General features: G+C 47.3%; 1 protein-coding gene across 1 annotated transcript; it reads right to left on the bottom strand.

Annotated features, from left to right (window-relative positions):
- Positions 1-2,141: 2,141 nt before the first annotated feature.
- Positions 2,142-21,622, bottom strand: CILP2 (cartilage intermediate layer protein 2). Its single transcript, XM_074306853.1, is given in 9 exon segments — positions 2,142-7,142; positions 7,783-7,940; positions 10,671-10,779; positions 11,117-11,431; positions 12,453-12,629; positions 13,542-13,730; positions 14,485-14,757; positions 15,667-15,768; positions 21,408-21,622. Coding segments are annotated over 9 exon segments (3,777 nt in total). The 5' UTR covers positions 21,472-21,622; the 3' UTR covers positions 2,142-4,752.
- Positions 21,623-21,763: the final 141 nt, after the last annotated feature.

Below are 21,763 nucleotides of genomic sequence, written 5' to 3' on the forward strand. Positions count from 1 at the left end.
CTCAGTGGAAGGTGGAAAAAGAGGAAAGGTGAGACTCTGAAACTCAAAGTTTTAAAAACAAATGTCAAAAAATAGTTTTACATATAATTGGAAAAAATGAAATATGAAAATATGTCATCAAAAAAGAAAAAAACTAGCCTCCTTGTTCAAGATGAATATCTATTTAATGAAGTTTTGATTTTTAAAAATAGTCTCTAACAGAATCTGAAAAAAGAAAAAAGGAAAACTAGCCCGTACTGATCAATCAGTTATTATTTCTATGTTCCTTTAATTGTTTATAGACACTTAGAGTAGAACAACTGTTTTTCTAAATTCAAGAAATTGTCCTTGATCACTCTCCCCCTTCCAACTTGGTAAGGTCCTCATCTTTCCTCCAATTAGAATCAGATTACTAATGTTGCATTTTTTTCCTTCAATTAATTTGCCTTGATTAATTATTTTTAATGTATAAAAATCTGTCACTCCCTGTACTGGGGATACAGACCTAAGCTGAGGAAGTCTGGTTCTGGTTTGTTAGGCAATTGCCGCACATTATTTAATAAATCGAAATGCTCAAAAGATCAAACCTTTTATCTTTCACCCAAGCAGCTATTCCTAAACTAATTACCCCTCACTGGATGCAAAACTATGGGGATTAAATCCTCAGCTCAGGAGAGGCTCCTGGGACTGAAACAGTCTTGCTTTCCCTCCATTCCCCCAGGCCAGCTGGGACCTGCTCTAGACCCTATTCACAGCCTAGGACGCAGCCCAGAATAAGCAGAGGCACAGCCAGGCCAGTGGCTGCTACTGTATTCAGGGAGCATTTCTATTCAACAAGTGTTTGCAGAATGGGGCCACTGGGGGAGCTCTGCACGTGTTTGTCTGTGTGTGTGCACGTGTGTCTGCCCACAGATTTGCACATGTGTGCACAGAATACTGGGATGTCTGAGACTGAAAGAGTCTGGGATCGGAGAAAGTCAGAGTTGGAGGAGATCTTGGAATGTCAGACCTGGAAAGGAGCTTGGAACACAGAATGTCAGTTTAGACCATAGAATATCAAGGCTAAAACATATAAAACTAATGGCAGGGAGGGACCTTAGGGTACAATGTTTTGGAAAATCTCCAGAATATAAAACCAGAATCTCAGAGCTGAAAGAGACCTAAGAGACTATTTCAGGCCCCCCCCCCATTTATATTTAGGGCAATTGAAACACAGAGAAAGCCACAGGCTCAGAACCAGAAGCCCTGACTTCCAGTCAGAGCTATAACTAGGGTAAAATAACTGGGATTTTGGCTTAGGGGACTAACATGATTGAAGTGGGGGGGTACATTTCTTCCTTGAGTTGATTTTAAATTAGTCCGGAGACCATTTTATCAGTTGGCATCCACTAATCCTCCACCAAATACATTCCTTTTTGAAATATCCCCCATTTCTATCCCTCTCCTGGAATCCATCTTCCCCTCAACTTTACAGGGTTGGGGGCTCAAGCTAAGTTCTCTGAGGATTGAAATGTCTTGTTACCCAATTTGGCAGACTCTCTGTGACACTGCCCCTTACCCTAACTGAGGTTTATTCTAACTCCCATCCCACCCCAATATTTTTGTTTTAGGTAAAAGAATCCTTAGTTACAACTCCATTCCCAGTCAAGAGCTCTTTAAACAGACTGGTGTATGTAGAACTACATGGAGGGAAACGTCTGTAGATTTATGTGTATTCTCCTACAGAAATAGAAAATCGGATATACAGGTATGGGAAGATCCTAAGGTACATGGTTGTGTGCATCTGCATTTCTAGATGGACCCTCAGCATCGACCTCTCTCCTCCCACCCTGGAGATAGGGAAGAACTTGCCTAGGAGTGTTTTGGAGGAGCAGAAAGATGGTTAGGGGGGACAGAACTCCTTACCCCCCTTATCTCTGGTTCGATGGTTGTATCAGAGGGATCAGTCAGAGTGTTGTGGTAGTCAGGAAACCTACTTTACAATCCCAGATTTTTCATAAATTCACTGTGTGATCTTGGGTTTCACTTTCCCTTTCTGGGCCTTAGTTTTCTCATCTATAAAATGGGAATGATACATGCACCCAGACCCAACCTCATATCCACCCAATCCCAAACATCCCAACAAGACCCCTAAGCCACAGGTTTATTAATGAAGCATCTTTAATCATGAGCACCTAGTTATTTCCACCCTCCATATTGTCAAGCACCAAATGAATGAGCACTATGATCCCCCAGTGGGAAATCCAAAGGTCTCAAAAAATCAGTTCAGTCAAAACTGAATCAAGCTCTTTCCCTCCCTCTCCACCCCTCCCTCCCCCCCAAAAAAACAATCAAACCCTTACCTGCACCTCTTACCCCAGTCTTCAGGGAAGGGAGCCTTAAAGGGACAGAGTTCAGACCTGAAAAGGCCATTGCCTTCTCAAGGAGTGTAACAGGACAGGAGGTATTGGCTGATGTAGCCAGGAGTGACCCCACAGGATAGAATGTTGGTAGCAGGGGCTGGTCAGCCCAAAGGAAAAGATAAGCAGAGAATCGAGCAATGGAAAGGCAGGGGGAAAGGGAAGGGAGTAAGCACCTTAAGGTTCCACCCTCATGGAGTGGAAACAATAACCCCCCAAATCCTTGCCCCAGTCCCTTCACCTGGGCAAGGTCCCCAAGACCTCCCACACCAGGGAGATACCCCTGGATGAAATAGAAAGAGTATTGGCTTTTAGAATCAGAACACCTTGGTTTAGGACCCAGCACTGTCACTTTCCAACAGTGTGACATTGGGCAAATCACAAGCTTCCTGACCTTCAGTTTCTTCATCTGTAAAATGGGGGTAATAATACTTATTCTACCTACCTCACTGGGCTGTTAGAGGAAAAATATTTAGTAAATGTGCTAAAGAAACAGAAGGTCTGATTCCTTAATAACCAAAACGTAGTGCTTGTGGAATGGGAGAGATATTCCTCAGCTAAGAGGGATACCCAGCTCTGATGCTGGCCTGGTTAGTCCCAAGCTGCCCACCATTAACAATCACCCAAGGAGACTATGAAGGGAAATGTTTGCCTTGGATCTTATGTTCAGGCTAGACAAATGGAAACCCAGGATGGGGTGGATGGAGGATAAGAGTGGGAGTCCACTCCTTTCTACTCAATGACACTCATCTACTGTTTACCAGTTTTAGGGGTTCCCTTTGGCCTATAGGGTTAAGTTCAAATTCCTCTTCTTGACATTTGAAAACCTCTGCCATCTGATCCCAACCAATCACTCCAACTTTCTTGTATTCTTCCCCTCCATATACTCTCTGCTCTAGCCAAACTGGAAGACTCTCTTAAACCCCTCCCTTCCCCCCACCAAACAAAACAAAATAAAATACCCACCATACTCTGTGTTCTGTGCTGTGTACTATGCATAGAATACCTTCTCTCTGTCTCTTTGCCTGTTGAGTTCCTACCTATCTTTTAAAGATATTGCCACCTCCTCCAAGAAGTCTTCCTTGAGCTTCCTGGTTGGTACTGATCTACCCTCACAGACCTGACATAGCACTTGACTTACTCTTCAATAATACACTTATCAGGTAATGCTGTGTATTATATTTAATTTGGTTGTTTCTTGCCTTCTTTAAAAGACTATCCACTCTATAAGGACTGGCAGGGACTGTGTCAAATTAAACTTTGTCTCCCCTAATTTATATTCTATCTAGCACAATGTTCTCCAAATAACAGCAGGTGTACTCAATGTGTATTGAACTGACTGGAATTGAGGGTCCAGGGATCAATGATCACCAGCTGCTGTGTGGTACTTCCAAGAGGATGGGACCAGATCTGCTCTAGAATCCTAGTACTAAAGTTTCCAAAGGAACCAATCTTTATATAGGAGTCTGAGTCCTTATCAAACAGTGGCCAATTTGCTCTTAGGGAAATGGTTTTGATATCATTAGTTCAGGAAAGGATTGGGGCATCTGATCCCATAATCCAAGGAATTTCAGAGCTAGGAGACCATAAAGACCATTCCATTTTACAGATGAGAAAATTGAGCCCTAGAGAGTTTTTAAGTTTTTAAGCCTAGGGTTACATTATGAGTCAGCCACAGAAAGGACTAGCAGTCAGTTCTCTTTCCAATATACCATCTTGCAATGTCTAGTGCAAAAGTTACTTCCCCAAGGGAACACAGATGAGTCAGCAAGACTGAGAAGAGAAGCTGAGTCCCTGCTGCCCAGTCCAAGACTCTCTCTCCAACCCCACATCATCTTGGTTCTATTCCTTTTCTCAATGACTGACCCCTTCCTTCCACTGATCTGTCCCAAGCTTGCCCTGAGGTCTAACCCTAAGGGGTCTGTAATACAAAGTGAGTGAAAGTGGGGTAACTGTTACAGCCATCAGGGGGTAAATGCTGGAATGGGGCAAGAAGAAGATAAAGTCTGGCCCAGTAGTTAAAGGACTAAACTGAGCTGGAAGATGGAAGCACCCTCTCATTCCTGGACTGAGAAGTACATATAGTCAAATTCTCCGAGCCCCCTCCACAGAAATCTAGGCTTTTTCTAAGCAACAGATAGGGAACATGGAGGAGATTGAGTTGAGGGGAGGAAAGGTGAAAGAAAGTTGGGAGCTGGCGATATGCCTAAGATCAGAGGTCTTCCTTTGAAGTCAGGAGGTATCTCTAGGGTTGGGGGCTTCCTAGAGATGGGAGTGAGAGATGAAGGATCATCTCTAGGGCCAGGGACTTGAGGGGGTTCCTTTGGGTCTGGTGTTATCATTGGGTTGGGAGCTAGGAGGAATTTCCTTGGGTTCAGGGGGTATCCTCAGGATCTCGGGTCAAGGTCTCGTTTCCCGCCTCAGGCTGGAGCATTTCCATCCTCCTTCTGCGGCCATTAACTCTGCGAGTAAGGGGAGAAGACAGGCTTCTACGGCCAGGTCCCCCCATCTCACGGCGTATATCTTCGAGTGCAGTCCTCGGAGAGTCCAGCAGCCTCTGGAAAAGACTCCGTTGGCCGGCTGGCCGTTCCTGACACTGGAAGGTTACAGCTATACCCACATCTGCCTTCATCTCCCTTGAGAAGCCATCCGAGGTACCATCAAAACAGCGGCCGATGGCGATCTCTTTGGCCAGCCGGGGATTCTGGTCGGTCACCGTGTAGATGCCGTAATTGTGGCCCAAGGGGTCTACGGGTGCAATCATGGAGAAGCCTGTCAGGTCATCAGTGGGGGCCACTGGCGGGTGGCGGGCCAGGTACTCCCTCAGGAGACTGTTGACGCCTATGCGTCGGCAGCTGCCCTGAGGTATCAGGGTCACCAGGGTCCGGTCTGTCAGGCGCTGGTCAAACAGCATCCCACTACACTTGAACTCCACACAGGCTGCCGAGGTGCCAGGGTGCTCCATGCCCCTCACGCTGCGTACATCCCGCAGCCCGTAGAGCTGGCCCTGGGTGCGAGGATGACTGCCCCCAGCGTTGTGAGACCTCACCATGTAGTCCTGGGGCCCCTGTATCTTGACCTTGATGAAGCAGGCGCGGAACTCCTGGGGGTTGGGCCACCAGGAGAGGTAATCGCCAGTCCAGGAAGCCAGCTCGCTCTCCCGGAAAGGGACCACATTGTATTCATACTTGTCCGCCTCCACGCGGGAGAAACGGAAGTGATTGGCGGTTACCGGAGCATCCTCGCACTCCCGCAAGCTCCGCCAAGGGTATATGGGGCCTTGGATCTCATCCAGATTGTTGGGGTTGGGTTTGGCCAGATTAATTCGGAAACCATTCTTCTTCAAAGCCGGATCGTCGTGGTCCGTCCGACGGTAGTCCAGCTTGTCCAGGTAGGGCTGGGCCACGCCCACAGTCCCCGGATGAGGCTGGGGGCTGGAGGGCGCCGGCTCCAGCTCCTCGCCCCCAAGGGCAGCCGTAATATAGGCAGTATAGGCGTCCGCCCTGTCGGCGTCACAGAAAGCCGGAAGGCAGGCTCCATTGGGACCCGTGACAGAACTATCAAAGCGTCCCCAGGCACGGGGGTTGGCCGAGTAGCCTGGCGCCGGTTCCAAATTGACCAGGGTCACCACCACCCCCTCCACCTGCTCACTGGGTATAAACTTGTCGTTGATGTAGGCGCGCACCTTGACGAAGCATCTCCGGCGCTCCGGCACGTCTAAATTGAAGAGACGCCGCTCCCGGATTTCCACATTGCCTATGAGGAACGTCCGCTCCTCCCTCCGGCCCCGGCGCCCGGCCGTCTCGGAGCGAAAGTCAGTCTCCTCCTCCCACAAGCCGGTAGTTGGATTCAGGGACCACAGCTTCATTTCCTCCGCGTGCCCCGCCATGTGGATCTGCGCAGCATCCATGCGCACCTCCACCGGCCCCGTGTGCAGCTCCTCCCCGGAGCCCGCGGCTCGGAGGTCCACCAAGAACATGCCGTAGGTCCTCAGAGGGGCTAGCTCCCCGCTGTCATCCACAAAACTGAGGTCACTCGAAGCGGCAGCTGCCGTGGCGAGGTCACGGGGGTCCAGGAAAGTAACACTGGCCTGCACAGTCCCGTTATACGGCTCTCCGTTCGGATAGTAGAAGGCACTGGCGGGTATAACAATCTCTCCTACGGGGTCCATGCCCTCTGCTGCACCCAGGGGAATGGTATTGCTTTGGCCAGCGTCCAAAGGGATGGGCTCCTTCTTCCGCATGACCTTCACCTCCTGGTAAACTCCACCTCCCCGAGGGTCAAAGGGCAAGACTTTGACTGCATCTACAAACTCCTGGTGACCATCCACGAAGGTCACGACAAGGCGCTCGGTGGCCGGGGGTACCTCGATGGTGAAATCACCTTGGTAACCAGTGAAGCCAGTTTTCTCCTTCCCTAAGAGGATCTGCGCAAAGCGCAAGGGTTCCTCGGTGTCAGCGGCCACAACTCGGCCCCTCACCAGCACCTTGGGGGGCATGCACTTCTCACACCCGCACTTGGCCACCACCTTCACAGGCAAGACGTAGCCCGCACACTGGATCTCCCGGGTCTCTAAACGGCTCACAGAACAGCAGCGGTCACCAGATTCCCCGCATCGAAGGCTTCCAGGTCGGCCAGGGCAGCGGGTATCGGGACAGAGACCCACATTGTAGTAGGCGGATCCTGAAGCAGCCTGGCGGCAGTCATCTGGCAGCTTGATGAGGTGCTCAAGGGGCCGGGGGTCACAGACTTGCTGTCCTGGAGCTGGGGGAGAAATCAATAACAGCATCAGGGGTTTAGTCTGGGTACTGGAAGTCAATGGGGACCAGAACCCAGTCTAGAATAAACTTTTATTCTACATTCAGGAACTCATTCCAGAGCGGAGGTTGAAGCTGTTTGAGCCCATTCAGGACTTGAAAGGGGGAGCTTGGCCTGAGGCTAAGGTGAACTCGAATTTGGAAATGAATTAAGACTGAGTCTAAAATGTAACTGGGGGCTCAATCCACAGCTACAAATTAGTCCAAGGCCAGGGCAAACTAATTCCAAGACTGAGATCTTCATGGCCAGGGAGAGAGACTCAGTTCAGCACCAGAATTGGATAAAATTCAGGACTGGGCTCAGAAGTTCAGACTGTGCCCAGGAAAGATTAATCTTTTTCAGAAGGTTTAAGCCTTTTCTCAGAAGAGTGCACCCATACCCCTAGATCTCATATAGACCCACAATATCCAACACATCAGGTCCAGTTCTCAATAACTGCCCTAAAAACCTCCAGCAGAGACCTACCTTCTCTCCCTATTCTATATCCCAAATTTCTTGTATGAGAGTTCTAGTCTTGATCTCTCCTGCTCTATGCCCAGACATTGAGGGAAAGGAATGGGTTACTGGCATCTCAAGAGACTCTCACCTAGCACAGTCAGGACAGCAGTGTTGGACTTGATGGTACCAGCATCACTATTGGCTTTGCAGTGGTAGGTGCCTGCCTGCTCCGGATCCAAGTTCCTGAGCACCAGGTTGCTATCATATTTGTAGAGCTTTCTATCCAGCAGGCTCCCATTGTGGTACCTGGAAAGTGTGGAAGAAGGGGAGAAGGAAAGAAGCAGGGAGAGAATCAGCTGGGTTGAGGGAAGGGAAGGGACACAAGGCTGGAACTGTCATGGCAACAACAAGGGACAGGAGGAAGAAGACGCTCCCAAAGCCCACGTGCGGCTCCCCAGCTCTTGCCCTATCTCCTAACTTATACACTGGTGCTCTGGCCATCTGAGTGGCAGAATGCAACCCCTTGGAGGCAGGGACTGTTTCACTTTTCTTATTAAATCCCAGCACCTAACACATTGTGAGCTTGAGAATGTCTGCTGACTTGAATGAGCTATCTCTGATTTCTCACTTCTTCTCTCCTTCCTATATGTAATCAATTATCCAGACCATCATTTCACTTCTGTAATATCTCTGATATCATTTCTCTCCATTCACATGACCATCCCTTTCTTTTAGGCACTTATTTCCTGGACAGCGCTAAGAGTTGCCTGCTGGCCTGCATTCATCCTTCTGTTCTTCAAACTATCCTTCACACAAATGCTAGAAATATCTTTATATTCTAGTTCTAGTCATTTCACTCCCATTGCTCTAACCTTTCAAAGGCTCCTATTGCCTAAAATGGAAAAATCACAAAATCATCCTGAGTCTGTATTTAAAGCCCATCTCCAGTTTGGATTCAATTTACTTTTGGGGTTTATTTCATATCACTCCCCTTGATGCCCTCTACATTTCAAACCGAGCAGACATGATATTTGTAAAATCTTAGCACAGTGTCTGGTGTATATAGTTATTATATATTCACTTTCTTCTCTGCCTCCTTTCTTCCTTCTCTTCCTGCTTTCTTCCATTTTCTTCTTTCTTTCTTTCCTTCTGTTCTACCTTCCTTTCTTCCTCTGGGCATGCTCTAGCTTGAGAATGTCCATCTCCCTTATCTTGATCTTTTATATCTACGTCTTTGCTTCAAGTCTCAGCTCGGGTCATCTCCTCCATGAAGTCTTCCCAGATTCTCAAAAGTATTCTCTCCAATTTCATCTTCCTAGAGTACTTTGTCCGGATTTTTCCTTTGCCCTCATCTTTTCTCTTTGTATTATATTTATTTCTGTCCATGTTGTGTCCCTATTCTAGCTTCTTTGGAATGTAAGAACCTGAGGTCAGTATTGTCATTTTTTTTATTTTTATATACCCAGCACCTATCTCTGAGCCTTGCACATAGTAAGTGTTTAATAAATGTTTACTGAATGAATGACAGACCATGACTTATAACCAAGGTTTTCTGACTTTAGGCCCATTTCTGTTAATATGATCATATCAAATAATTAGCAATCCAAAGTCTTGATGTAACATGGACATTCACAAAAACAGTCCCCCCCCCACAGGATGCACTTCATTTTCATTAGCCCAGAGTTCCCATCAGCCCTACAAGCCCCTATTCTCAAGGCAGATTTTTCCAGGGAAATATGGGTAACCCTTACATAGCTATTCCTTGTCTAGTCTATCACAGTGCCTGGCATATAGTTGGTTCTTAATAAATGCTTATTGATTGACTTTCCTACAGGTGACTTTAGTGAATGAGGGGAGAGAAGGATTGGAAAAGGGGGACACACATTCTAATTCTTCTTATAAGCTACATAATATCTGGAGTCAACAGCTTTCATCCCCTTACTATCCCCACTGACAAAAGTTCATATGATCTTGAACTCTGTTAAGAGAACATAGCTCCAGAAAAAAGGAGGTGAAAGTCCTACTGTGCTGTGCCCTGAATAGACCACTTCTAGAGTACTGTGGTCAGTTTGGGGAGCCCCAGTTGAGGAAGGATGGAAATTAAGGACACTATGTATCAGACACTGTGCCATAGACTTTACAAACATTTATCCCATTTGATTCTCACAAGCTCCTTGGGAGGTAAGGCAGAGATTAAATGAGTTGACCAAAGTCACAAACCTAGGAAGTGGATGAAGCAAGACTGGAGGCCTTGGAACAGAGAATGCATAACTATTCTTTGGGGGATACTGTCATCAACATCCTTTTCCAGGTATGGAAACTGAGCTCTGAGAATAATTTATCCTAAGTCATGGTCAGAATTAAAGAATCACAGAATATAAATGTTTAAAGTAACTTTAGGATCACGTAAGCTAATTTCCCTCATTCTACAAATGAGAAAATTGACTTGCCCAAGATCACGCAGCTTACAAATTGCAAAGCTGGATCTGTACCCATGTCTACTGATTCCAAACCCCTAGAGAACAATTCCTCTGACAGGTAGACAGTGAACAGAGCTGAGGGGTATTTGAGGTTAGGCAACAGAGAGGTACAAACAGCTAGCTCCTTGTTATAAAAGGAGGGTCAGCTAGCTGGTGCAATGGATAGAGCATTGGTCCTGGAGTCAAAAGGGACTGGGATCAAATTCAGCTTCAGACACTTACTAACTGTGCCTCCTTGGGCAAGTCCAATGTTAATTACCTCAAAAAAAATAGAAAGCAAGAGTTTTTTTTCATTTTTCATTATTTTTTCCTTTTTGATTTGATTTTTCTTATGCAGCATGGTAAATATAGAAATATGTATAGAAGAATTGCACATGTTTAACATATTTTGGATTACTTGCTGTTTAAGAGAGGGGAGTAGGGGGAAAGGAGGGAGAAAATTGTAAACATAAGATTTTGCAAGGGTGAATGTTGAAAACTATCTTTGTATATATTTTGAAAATAAAATGCTATTAATAAAAAAAAAAATAGAAAGCAAGGAAGGAAATTAGCTCACCAGTAGTATTTCTTAGGCACAGGCATTCCAAGAGCTTTACAGCAGAACATCACATGTTGTCCAGCCTCTCGAACACGGGATTCCGGCTGCTTCACCAGATAGGGCTTCTCTGAGGAGGAAAGAAAGGGTTAATTGATATAAGGCATTGACAGAGCCTGAGGTCCAACCCTCTCCCTCCAGCATTCTGGTTTAATGCTGACGGTTTGTAACATGATTCATTTTTAACTGTTCCTAGTTTTAAATGGACCTCTCCAGGTAGCAAGTCCAATTTCATTCATGAGGGAACTAGTCCAAAATTCCAGAATGAGCCAGCTCCTGAGACTGCGCCTACATCAATCCTAGCGTCTCATTTCCCAGTACCCTAAGTCAGTTTTCCCCCTTTTGTTCCCCATGTATGGTACTTCCTCCCGGGCTCCTTGGAAGACCCTTCACTTGCCCCTCCTTACCCAGGGTCTGGAGAATGACTGTGACAGAGGCCGTCGTGGAGCTGTTGGCCACAGCCTGGCCAACGCCTTGTGCAAAGCCCTCCAGCTGGACACTGATGTTAGTGTGGCCATCAGAACAGATGCCTGCAAGTTGGAAACTGCCTCGGGCATCTGTGGTAGCCAAGACGGGCTTAGGGCGGCCCTTAAGGGTCACACGGGCTCCAGGCAGAGGCCGACCAGCAGGGGTGACCACAGTACCCAGGAGAACATGATCCTTGCAGACACAGCCGCTGCAATCCTTGCCGGCTACATCTCGGCCACAGTTCAAACGGCAACCTGGAGAGATAGCCCATTGAGAGGGCAGGAAGACTAGCAGGTCAGGGGGCAATAAGGGTCCAGCCTCCAAGAAAGGAATCCTCCCTCTATTGGGATCCAAGGGAAGCAAGCAGAGAGAGGGCAAGGTGACACTTTAGCCTCGAACCACAGGGAAGAGCTGCCCTGAGTAAGGAAGAAGCCCTGCACTGGCTCTGAAAGGGCACCAGAAGTTGTGGGTCCAAAAGTGGGGTATTGAGGATTCAAAGGGCATAAACAGCATCACAGGCTTAGTGCCCCAGGCATTATCCTTTGGGGAGGAGGCTTTCAAAACATGGATGCCACAAAGTGTCTTCCGTAGGTACCAACCTGAGGGATGGGGCAAGAGAGAGGCTAGGAGAGAGGGAAAAGAGGACTCAGTGAAGGGACCAAGTGTTTAAGGAAGAAATAGGAGGCTCAGGGAGGGGGAAGAATTCCTCTGGGCCAGCTCTGCTGGGGACAGCAAGGGCTGTCTATCCAAATGGGCCCAGCTGCTTTGGAGCCAGAGGGAAGAGGTGGCCAACCCAGCCTCATTGACTCAGAACCTCCCCTCTTCCTTCACTACCTCCTCTCCACCACCACCCCTCCTCTTCCAAATCCTGGCACTTGTTCATATAAAAGGGAAATTTCCACTGGAAACTATTTCTGCCCTAGCCCAGCCCCAGGAGCTCCAAACCCAGGGGCCTAGAGCTGGAGGCACCTCCAAGCCCAAGAAGAAAGAAGTGTCCCCACCTCCACCCCACCCCAGAGTTTAGTGTGACTCCAGATAGAAAGTCGGGGAGAATCTGGATACTTTGTGTTCCTCAGCATGAGGAGGAAACATGAAGAAACACCAACTGGTTGGTCTTCCACTAATGAACCACCAAAGGGGCTGGGATTCCCTTTATTCCACTATTCTAGAGCCCTTCTGCTTTCCTTGCTACTTCCCTTATTCACAAGTACTTAGGAGCCACACTAATTCTATTTCCCCTCCCCAATATCTAGACACAGAGCAGCCTCCCCACACCATCTCATTGCCATCCCAATACCGGACATGCTGGTCGCACGCATTTCTGAGCTTCCACAGAACGTCCTATACATGTGTCCTTCTTGGATCCTGGACAGCGCCGACGGCGGAGGCGACGGCCGGGCCCGCAGCTCCCAGAGCACGGTCCCCATGCTCCCCACTCACTCCATGAAGCAGCTGGGAGAGGAAGGAGCGGTCACAGGGTCATCAGTGGCCAGGGCTTGGCAGTCCCTCCCTAATCCACACAGGAGAGAAGCCCTTACTTTCAACCTCGCGTCTTAGCAGGAGCACAGGGGTCTGGACCCCGGAACAAGCCACAGGGAATCCAAATAATTTCCCTCTAGCTTTTGAAACATGCACATTATCAATTGGTGTTCCAGGAGCTGCTTTACCTGATAATACAGACAGGCAGCATGCACTAGGCTAAGAATACTGGGCTGAGAGCCCGGAAGAATGGGTCTCATTTTAGAGATTTCCTATTAATTGTGAGTCTGGACAAGTCATTGGGTTTCTCTGAAAGTTTTTTCATCTGAAAAATGGGGACATTGCATATGCAGCTTAGCCCTATAGGGTAGAAAACACCATAGACAGACATATGACTCCATGTGTCAGGGGATGGCAGTGGACTCTCTCAAAGCCCTGCTGGACTCTCCACCAAGCTGGCCCAAGTGTCCATAGACCAGCTCAAAGGGTGGGCCGGTGGGTCTTGAAGGAACCCTCTGCTAAGGCAGTCATCTTTACTAGCAGAGGACACCAGCAATGTCAAAGCTTCTTGAAGGGTTTATTGTTTAAAAAAAAAAAAAAAAAGAAAAAGAAAAAGAAAAAAGAAAAGGAAAACAATAGTAACAAGTGCTTGTATAGGACTTTAAGCTTTGTCCCGTGTTTCTCTCACAATGTAATTGTGAGGCAAGTAGCACAAGTAATCTACAGATGAGAAAATAGAGTTTCAGTTAAAAAAGAAATTCTATGAGGAGCTAAGGTGGATATCACAAATTTGAGTTCTCTTACTGAAAGAAGGAAGCTGGTGATCAGAAGAGGGTGGCAGGGGGTTATGAAGTCATGGGCCCCAAGGGGTAGGGAGGCACTCACCTGAGCAAGCCGGGGCAGAGCAAGGCTTCTGCTCTTCAGATGGACCCCCACACGGAGGTTGCTGAAGGAGCCACAGGGGCTGAGGGCCAAGACATCGGCGCTGGCGGGTCTGGATTCCACGACTCCGGACTCCACATGTTGACTGGCTACAGGGACTCCAGGCAGACCAGGCAGACCAGGCCACAGGTTCTTAGGGAAGCCAGCCAATGAGAAAAGCTAGGGAGGGCTGGGATTCCCCTCTTCCTGGAGCTCTAGGTCTTATTAATATCCTGGGGATGTGGTCTACCCAGCTTCCCATAACAACAAATCCAGCTGTGCTGCCATTCCCCAATACTGGAGGATTCAAGATAGGGGAGAGACATGGAAGAGAGGTGGCAATGAGCAAGAAAAACGGGAAACCGAAAGTCAGAAACAAAGTAAAACAGAGAGAGATGGGAAGAGAAACAAAGTGAAATAGTCACACCGAAAAGACCGAGACACACAGAAAAAGGCAAAAAGAAACAGGTCATTATAGATCCAAGTAAAAGAAGAGGGGCAGAGAAACCAGGAAAGAAAACAATCTTGGTCTGGGTCTGGGCTGCCTGCCCCAGAGGCAAAGGTAAATAGACTCCTTATTGTACAGAGCCATAACTAGGGTGGGGAGAGCAGGGCTTTGTCCCCAGGACACTGGCAGTACTTGTACTTCTGAAAACAACTGGATTTAGCACCTAGTTAGCAAGAATAATTAGTTAGAACATGGAGCTACTATATGATAGGTTCCCTTCTCAGGGACTTGTAAGAGATCCTTCCCAGTCCAACCCAGTCTTCTTCCCAGAAATGACGTCCCAGGATCCCCTACATTCTTCCCTCAACGTCGTGCTCTTTGTCTCGTGTTAATATTGCTTGTTCTGGTCCGGTCATTCTATTTCCCTCCCCATCCCCACCAGGATGTCTGGACACTCACCCAGTGGGCACTTGAATCGGACATGGTAGTTGGAACAACTCTTTCCTTCGGGCTGCTCTCGGTTGAGGCACCAGAAGCCCCTCTCAAGACTGTGGTGCACTCGTTCACCCACATCAGCAGGCAACTCCCACTCGGTGGTCCGGGCCTCCATGGCCAAGGGATGGGCACACAATCGCTCACCATAGTAGAATCGAATAGCCTCCAGGCTTTCAAAGTCCCCATCCCCCCCAGGGTGGTCCACATTGAACCAGGATGTCCACTCTGCAAGGCCATCTGTGGGGCAGGAAGTGGCAAAGTATGGGACCCAGAGAGACCGAAGGCACTAAGGTTGCCCCTTGCTCTTTCTGCCTGATGGGCTGGCCAAGAATAAGTCAACCCAGAGTATCAGTCCCCACCCGAGCTCTAGCCTTCCTCTACCCTACTGTGTCTTATCATGAGAGGCCTGTGTGACCCTCCACAAGCCAAGTCTCATCTATAAAAGTAATTTGAATCACACAAAGATATTTTCTTCTTATTATTATCATCAGGAAAAATCACAATTTCAAGCCATGTGCTCTCCATCTCTGGACAAGAACAGACATCAGAAATTATGACTCCATCAGTCAGTTTGAGAGACTAGGGTCCCTGTGCACCAGGAGAAATGTGGTCCTGCTATCTCCAACTGCTTAATAATTAGATCTAGCATTTTATAAAGCACTTGAAGGTTTTCTAAATATTTTATATATGGGGTTAGTTACTATTATGATTCCATTTTACAAATGAGGAAACTGAGGCTGATAAGGGTTAAGGAATTTTACTAAAGGTGCCTACATAATAAGTATCTAAGACTGGCTTAAACTCAGGTCTTCCTAACTCTGTCTCTATCTGCCAAAACACTGCCCAGTCTCTATTTGCCAAACCCCCTAGCTGCCTAGCTCAGTTGTATTCATTCACCTGAATATTTGTGACCTGCCAAACTGAAGAGCTGCATATTAGAACTGGGGTGAAAACTGGGGAGAGAGATAGCCCTTGTTCTTAAAAAGGTTCTAAGGGCACTGCCAGCCTGAGCTCACTTTGGCTTAAAGATCTCAGCGGGGACAGAGAGAGGGCACAAGGCTTCTCACCTCTGAGGCTTCTTCCCAGCACCCTTCTCCTCTCCCAGACCCAGGAAAGCTCTAATTGTGAAGGGGATTGCAGGCTCACCTTCCATGTTGTCCTCTGGAGAAAGGGCACGTCTGGCCAGCTTCCTCTGAGATAGACTCGGGGCAAGATCAGTTCCTTGGGCATCCTCCCTGGTCAGAACCTCTGTGAGGAGGAAATATGGCTATTTACTGGCTCTTATGTCATTGTGTCCACCCAGCTTTGGAGGAGCAGTGCTCACATTAAAGGTAAAGAGAGGAAGAGCCAGTGGCCCAGGGAAGAAAGAAGATAGAACCCCTTTAACTGAAATTCTTCCCCAGACTCTCTTAGCTTCTGGCACCTTAGTCAATCATCTCTTATTCCTTTTATATACATATATATATACACAAAAATATACAAACATATATACATATATATATACAAAAATATACAAAGCAAGCTATATATATATAGCTTGCTTTGTATATTTTTGTTTGCATGTGGTCTCTCCCATTAGATCATGAGCTTCTCCAAGAGGGAGAACCCCAGCGCTTAGCCCAGTTCCTGGCACATAGGTGTTTAATAAATGTTTGTTGCCTGATTGGCTGTTTGTGCCACAAATAGTCCCCGAGGGTTTTAAGTGAACCCCTTCTGGATGATCGGGAAGAGAAGTGGAATATGGTAGAGAAGGAAAATAAGGGAAAAGTGCTTCTAATTTCTGGGCTCCCTCAGGTCTTGGGAGGAGAAGAGAGAGAGAAGAATAGACCTTAGCCAGAGGGAAAAAGGAAGGGAGCTTCTGTTGCATGAATAGCCTAAGTGGAACAGTCTAAAATGGTCTGATAGGACCTGAGAAGTTTCCTGGGTCCCAAGGGTATGGATGAGGCAAAAGGAAGGGGGGAGTAGAAGGTGAATCAATTGTCCTTGGCCAGAAAAGACAAGAAGAAGGGAGGACATTGAGCCTCCCCAACTCCCACAAAGTTCCCATAGGCCTTCTAACTACTCTTGCTAAAAGGGAGCATCCACCTCTCTTCTTCCTTTATATGAATTCACTTGGTGACCTTATGAGCTCTCTATGATAATGATTCTCCAATCTACTTATTCAGCCCCACTAATGTGATCTTCAGTCTCACATCTCCAACTGCTTATTTAGGCATCTTCAACCCAATAACAACAGCTAATATTTATATATAATATCATATAATATAATATTTATATAGCTAATATATTACCATATGCCAGGTACAAAGATTGCCCTGTTTGATTCTCCCAACAACCCTGGGAGGGAGGTCCTATTATTATCACCATTTTCAGATGGGAAAACTGAGGCAAAAAAAAAAAAAAAAAGGTTACATTACTTGCCCATCACACAGCTAGTAAAAGTATCTGAGGCTAGATCTAATAGGAAAAACTGACTCCAGACTGGGAGCCCTTGCACTATCGCACCCCTAGCGGCCAAGTCCCCACAGGTCTGGAATGAAATAACTGCAAAATGCACCTTGCAAATCTCTCAGAGCTTTATAAACATTAGCAATAATAACAGCATCCCCTAATTCGATATATTTTGTATATACTTAAGTGTGAATATGTTGTCTTCCCTGATAGAATACAGTAATTTCATTAATAGTTACTTCATTTTTCTCTTTGTATCTTTAACACCTACTTAGCACAGGTACATAATGAATAATTAACAAATCTTTGCTAATTAGCCAGTTGATTAATTGAAATCCATCCTCTTTTTATAACTCCCAGAACATTTTAATGGCAACTGAAGAAGTTGAGAATGCTTAGGAAGAAAAAAAGGAGGAAGAGGAGGAGGAGAAGAAAGAAGAAAAAAGAAAGAAGAAGAAGAAGAAGAAGAAGAAGAAGAAGAAGAAGAAGAAGAAGAAGAAGAAGAAGAAGAAGAAGAAGAAGAAGAAGAAGAAGAAGAAGAAGAAGAAGAAGAAGAAGAAGAAGAAGAAGAAGAAGAAGAAGAAGAAGAAGAAGAAGAAGAAGAAGAAGAAGAAGAAGAAGAAGAAGAAGAAGAAGAAGAAGAAGAAGAAGAAGAAGAAGAAGAAGAAGAAGAAGAAGAAGAAGAAGAAGAAGAAGAAGCCTTAAGGAGGTGAGGGGATAGCTCTCTTCAGACATCTGCAGAACAGGTCTGTGGATCATGGTGAGATCTGTTACTTCATTCTGCTCATCCCTAGAGGAGAGAACTGGGGAAAACTTTAAAATGGCATAAAATCAGATATCAGTTTTAAAGTCAAGGAACAAATTCTAATCGTGAAAGTGATATCCAAATGGAAAGGGCTGTCCTGGGAGGTGGTAGAAACTGGATGACTCTCAGTGGGGATCTCACACAGGGGCTTCCAAATTCAAGTACTTGAATAATATGACCACTGGATTCCCTTCCATTGCTTCGATCCCATGAGTCTGAAATTCTGGGAATACCTGGATCCCTTTGAGCTCCTTTAGGCTCTACTCTCATGGTCCCACCCCCATGTTTCCTAGGTGTTGATGGCCCATGCCATCAGTTTCTAGACTGTTACCCTAAGAGGGCAGACATGGTGTTTTCTCCATCACTGGTTCCCTCCCAGTCAATCAAATCCCAGAGAAAAACACACAGGCAGTCTGCATAGTGACCAGGGGTTGAATTGAGTTCCTCTTGAAACTCCCGACTTTGCTTCCACCTCCGCAGGCACCATGCCTGGAGACAACCCTCTTCCAGGGAGGACACCAGGCGGGGGCTGGAGGGAGAGGGCAGTGGGGTTGCTTTGGCCTGGCTGGCAGGGCCAGTGAGTCATCCCTAGTCAATAAACACTTTGTCTCCATTCCTGGAAACCTTGAAGGCTTGGGTCTGGGGCTTAGGATTTTCCGGGGGTTCTGACAGGGCAGGGACCAGAACTGGGAGGGTCCCACTCCTGGCGAGTGACTGCCAGACTAGTCCATTAACCCTCTGTGGCCCAGTGCTTCCTGGATACCACTATCCAAAGGTAGGATTTGGGCTCAGAAGACTTTGAATGATGGGGAAGATGGAAACAAAGGGTGACAGCAATAATAGTAATAGTGATGGTAGTGATGGTGATGATGATGATGATAACCAGCATTTATATAGAACCTCAAGGACTGCAAAGCACAATTCTTATTACAATCCTGGGAGGTAGGTGCTATTTTTATCCCCACTTTACAGATGGAAAAACTGAGAAAGACAGAGATTAGTATCTTGTCCAGAGTCACACATCTAGTAACTCTCGGTCTGAATTTAAACTCAGGTTTTACTAAGAATATCACACTAATCATGAACCTAGAAACCTAGCTTCCAGCTGCCTAGGATCCCCTAGTCCCCTTAATGTATCCTACTAGCCCTCATCCTGACCCTAAGACCACTATTGTTCTAGGAGCCATGCCCTTTATTCTAAACATAAAAGGATGACTTATTTCAGCCCTACTCTATCTCCTCCAGCCTATTCTCACCTCAGTCCTAAGAATGGTAGGAAGGAGGAGAGGGAGATAAAAGGATAAGAAGAGAGACAGGGAGAGTGAAGTGATACAGTTCAGTGGGAAGTAGTTTCATAGTCAAAGACCTGAATTTCAGGGTCAATTCTACCACTGAGTGGCATTTTACAGCTGAAGAAACAATCAGAGTGACTTGCCCTGGACCACATCCAGGAAGTGTGCAAAGCATCATTTGAACTCAGCTCTTCTCCACTCCCCAGAATTCTATCCACTCCACCACCCAACTAGCCCCTCTCTGGACCAAAGCTTCCTGGGCTGTTAAATAGAGACCTATGTCATAAAAATGTTGTGATAAATCAGAGAGGTCCCAGTTCTGCCATTAATTCTCTTCATGACTTTTGGCATTTCCCTTCCCCTCTCTAGCCCTCAGTTTCCCCATCTGTAAAATGAGAAGTTAAAAATGAATCTTGAGCACTCTAATTCTGATGGATGGAGTCAAAAAGGGGGATCAGGGACACAAGAGTGCATGAGGTTACCCTGAATCAGGGACAAGCTGAAGCTGAAAGAGGGGCTCTGTGGACAGAGCCTAGGGTATCATCCTGCCAGAGATGGTAAGGGACAAGTGGGTCTGATTCTTCATCTCTGAGAGTAGAAAGAATGCCAAAGGTTAACTCTGACTGGCTTTGTTAGTAAGGAAACTGCTCTGTCCTACTCCTATTCTGTCCTAACTCAACCTGCTTCTCACCCCCTTTGCTGATACAGTGAGATTGAACTTTTGTGTCATAGGTGTCCATGTGTCCCAGAGATGCCTACGGTGAGAGTCCCTTCATCTGGCTTGCTCTCCTTCCAATCTATCCCTGTCTTCTCCTCAGATCTCATTCCATCCTAGTTAATGGTGTATATATCACAAACATCTTCTAGCCTAGAAACTTCCTGATGACAGGGGACTGTTTATCCCTCACTTCAGTCTCTTCCATAGCACCTCGTATGTCCGAGGAGTCAGTCATTTTGACCAAAGGTTCTTCCACCCTCACTCAAACCTCTTCTGCTTATAATCTCAGATTTGGAAGGAAACTGAGAAGCCCCTAGAGAAACTTCCCATCCAGGGCAGGAATCTTCTTTATGACCTCCCTGCCGGGGAATCGTCCAACTTCTGTTTAACCCTTCCAGGGATGGGGAAATAAACTAGAAAAGGGATTTCCTTGCAGAAAGAGAATAAAAAAGGGGATGGGAATGAAATCTGTAGTGTTTACTTTTGCTCTTCTGATGCTACGGAGAATCCAACCATCTCTTTCACATGACAGCGCATTGGACAGTTGAAAAGGGGGTGCCCCTAACATATTTAACATGTATTGATTGGTCTACCTGCCATCTGGGGGGGGTGGGGGGAAGGAGGGGAACAGTTGGAACAAAAGGTTTGGCAATTGTCAATGCTGAAAAATTACCCGTGCCTATATCTTGTAAATAAAAAGCTATAATAAAAAAAAAAAAAAGAAAAAGGGGCGCCCCTGAATCTTCTCTTCTCCAAGATAAATCCCCCAGTCCTTTCAGCGGATCTTCATGAGGAGAAGGCTCTCCAAACCTTCCCACCATTCTAGTAAATTTCCTCTGGACTTGTTAGTCAGTGTCTTTCCCAAACTGTTGACTAAGAACTAAATAAATATTCCAGATAGGGTATGACCACAATAAAGGATACTAGCCCATTTCTCGCTCTGGTCACTGGACATTTGTCGAGCCTAAACTTGTATGCACTTTTTTTTAATGTAATGCGTCACAGTCTTGCTCTTTTTGAGTTTCTTTTTTTCCCCTTTTACATGCATTGCAGTTGACAAGCATGGCATCTATGCCCTCAAATTTAACGAATGTGCCATCTGTGCCTTCCCCCAAGCGACTGACAGAAACGTTAACGGGGCAGGCATCAGACAGACCCCCTCCCCGCCGGCCATCCCCCCCACACCCCATCTCCCCGGTCGGAAGGTAAGAGGCAGACGGGGTGGGGCGGCATCGAGACTGTCCCTTCGCGACTTCAGTTTCCCCATCTGTCAGGTGAAAGGGTCCGAGAGTAACTCCGGCTTCCTGGGAGGCCCCGAGAGCCGGCACCCGGAGCTAGCGGCCGGAGCAGGATTTCAGAAGGAGCTCCGGGGAAGCAGTGGGAGAGGTGCACGGAAAAATGGAAGGAGGGGGAGGCTTGGGGGGAGCGCCAGAGGAGGCACGAGGCACCAGGTCCGAGCCAGCGGGATTCGGGCCCGCTTCCCCGTTTCCCCCAGTCCCAGCCCCGTCCCGGGGCGCAGCCGCTGGCGCATGGGTCGCGCGCCGCCAGCGTCCTCCCCAGCAGGACCAGGGCCAGGGGGCACGGGCAGGGGCACGGGCTAGGGCTGAAGCAGCTCGCTCACCTGGGGCTCCCGCCAGCTGGGCGGCGGCGAGGCACAGACTCAGGAGCTGCAGGAAAGCCGCCATGGCCCGGACCGGGCTGTCCGTCGGGGGTGGCTGGGCGCGCTTCCAGGCGGTACCCGACCCGCGGCAGCTCCTCTCCTTCCCTTTCCTGTCCCGGCTGTGCTCCGCCGCGCGCCGCGGTACCCTGGGAACTTCTGGCTGAGACCTGGGAATCTCTGGCTGCGCTCGGGCAGTAGCGCGCTTTTCCCTGCTCCCCCGCCCGCTAGCCCCGCCCCAATTCTCCCCCCCCCCCCCCACGTTAGGGTGGCTCTGGGATGTGGGTGTTTTTTTTTTTCTTTTTTTAAACAAAGTTGTT

Source organism: Sminthopsis crassicaudata, chromosome 1, assembly GCF_048593235.1.
Source record: "Sminthopsis crassicaudata isolate SCR6 chromosome 1, ASM4859323v1, whole genome shotgun sequence".
Classification (NCBI taxonomy): Eukaryota; Metazoa; Chordata; class Mammalia; order Dasyuromorphia; family Dasyuridae; genus Sminthopsis; species Sminthopsis crassicaudata.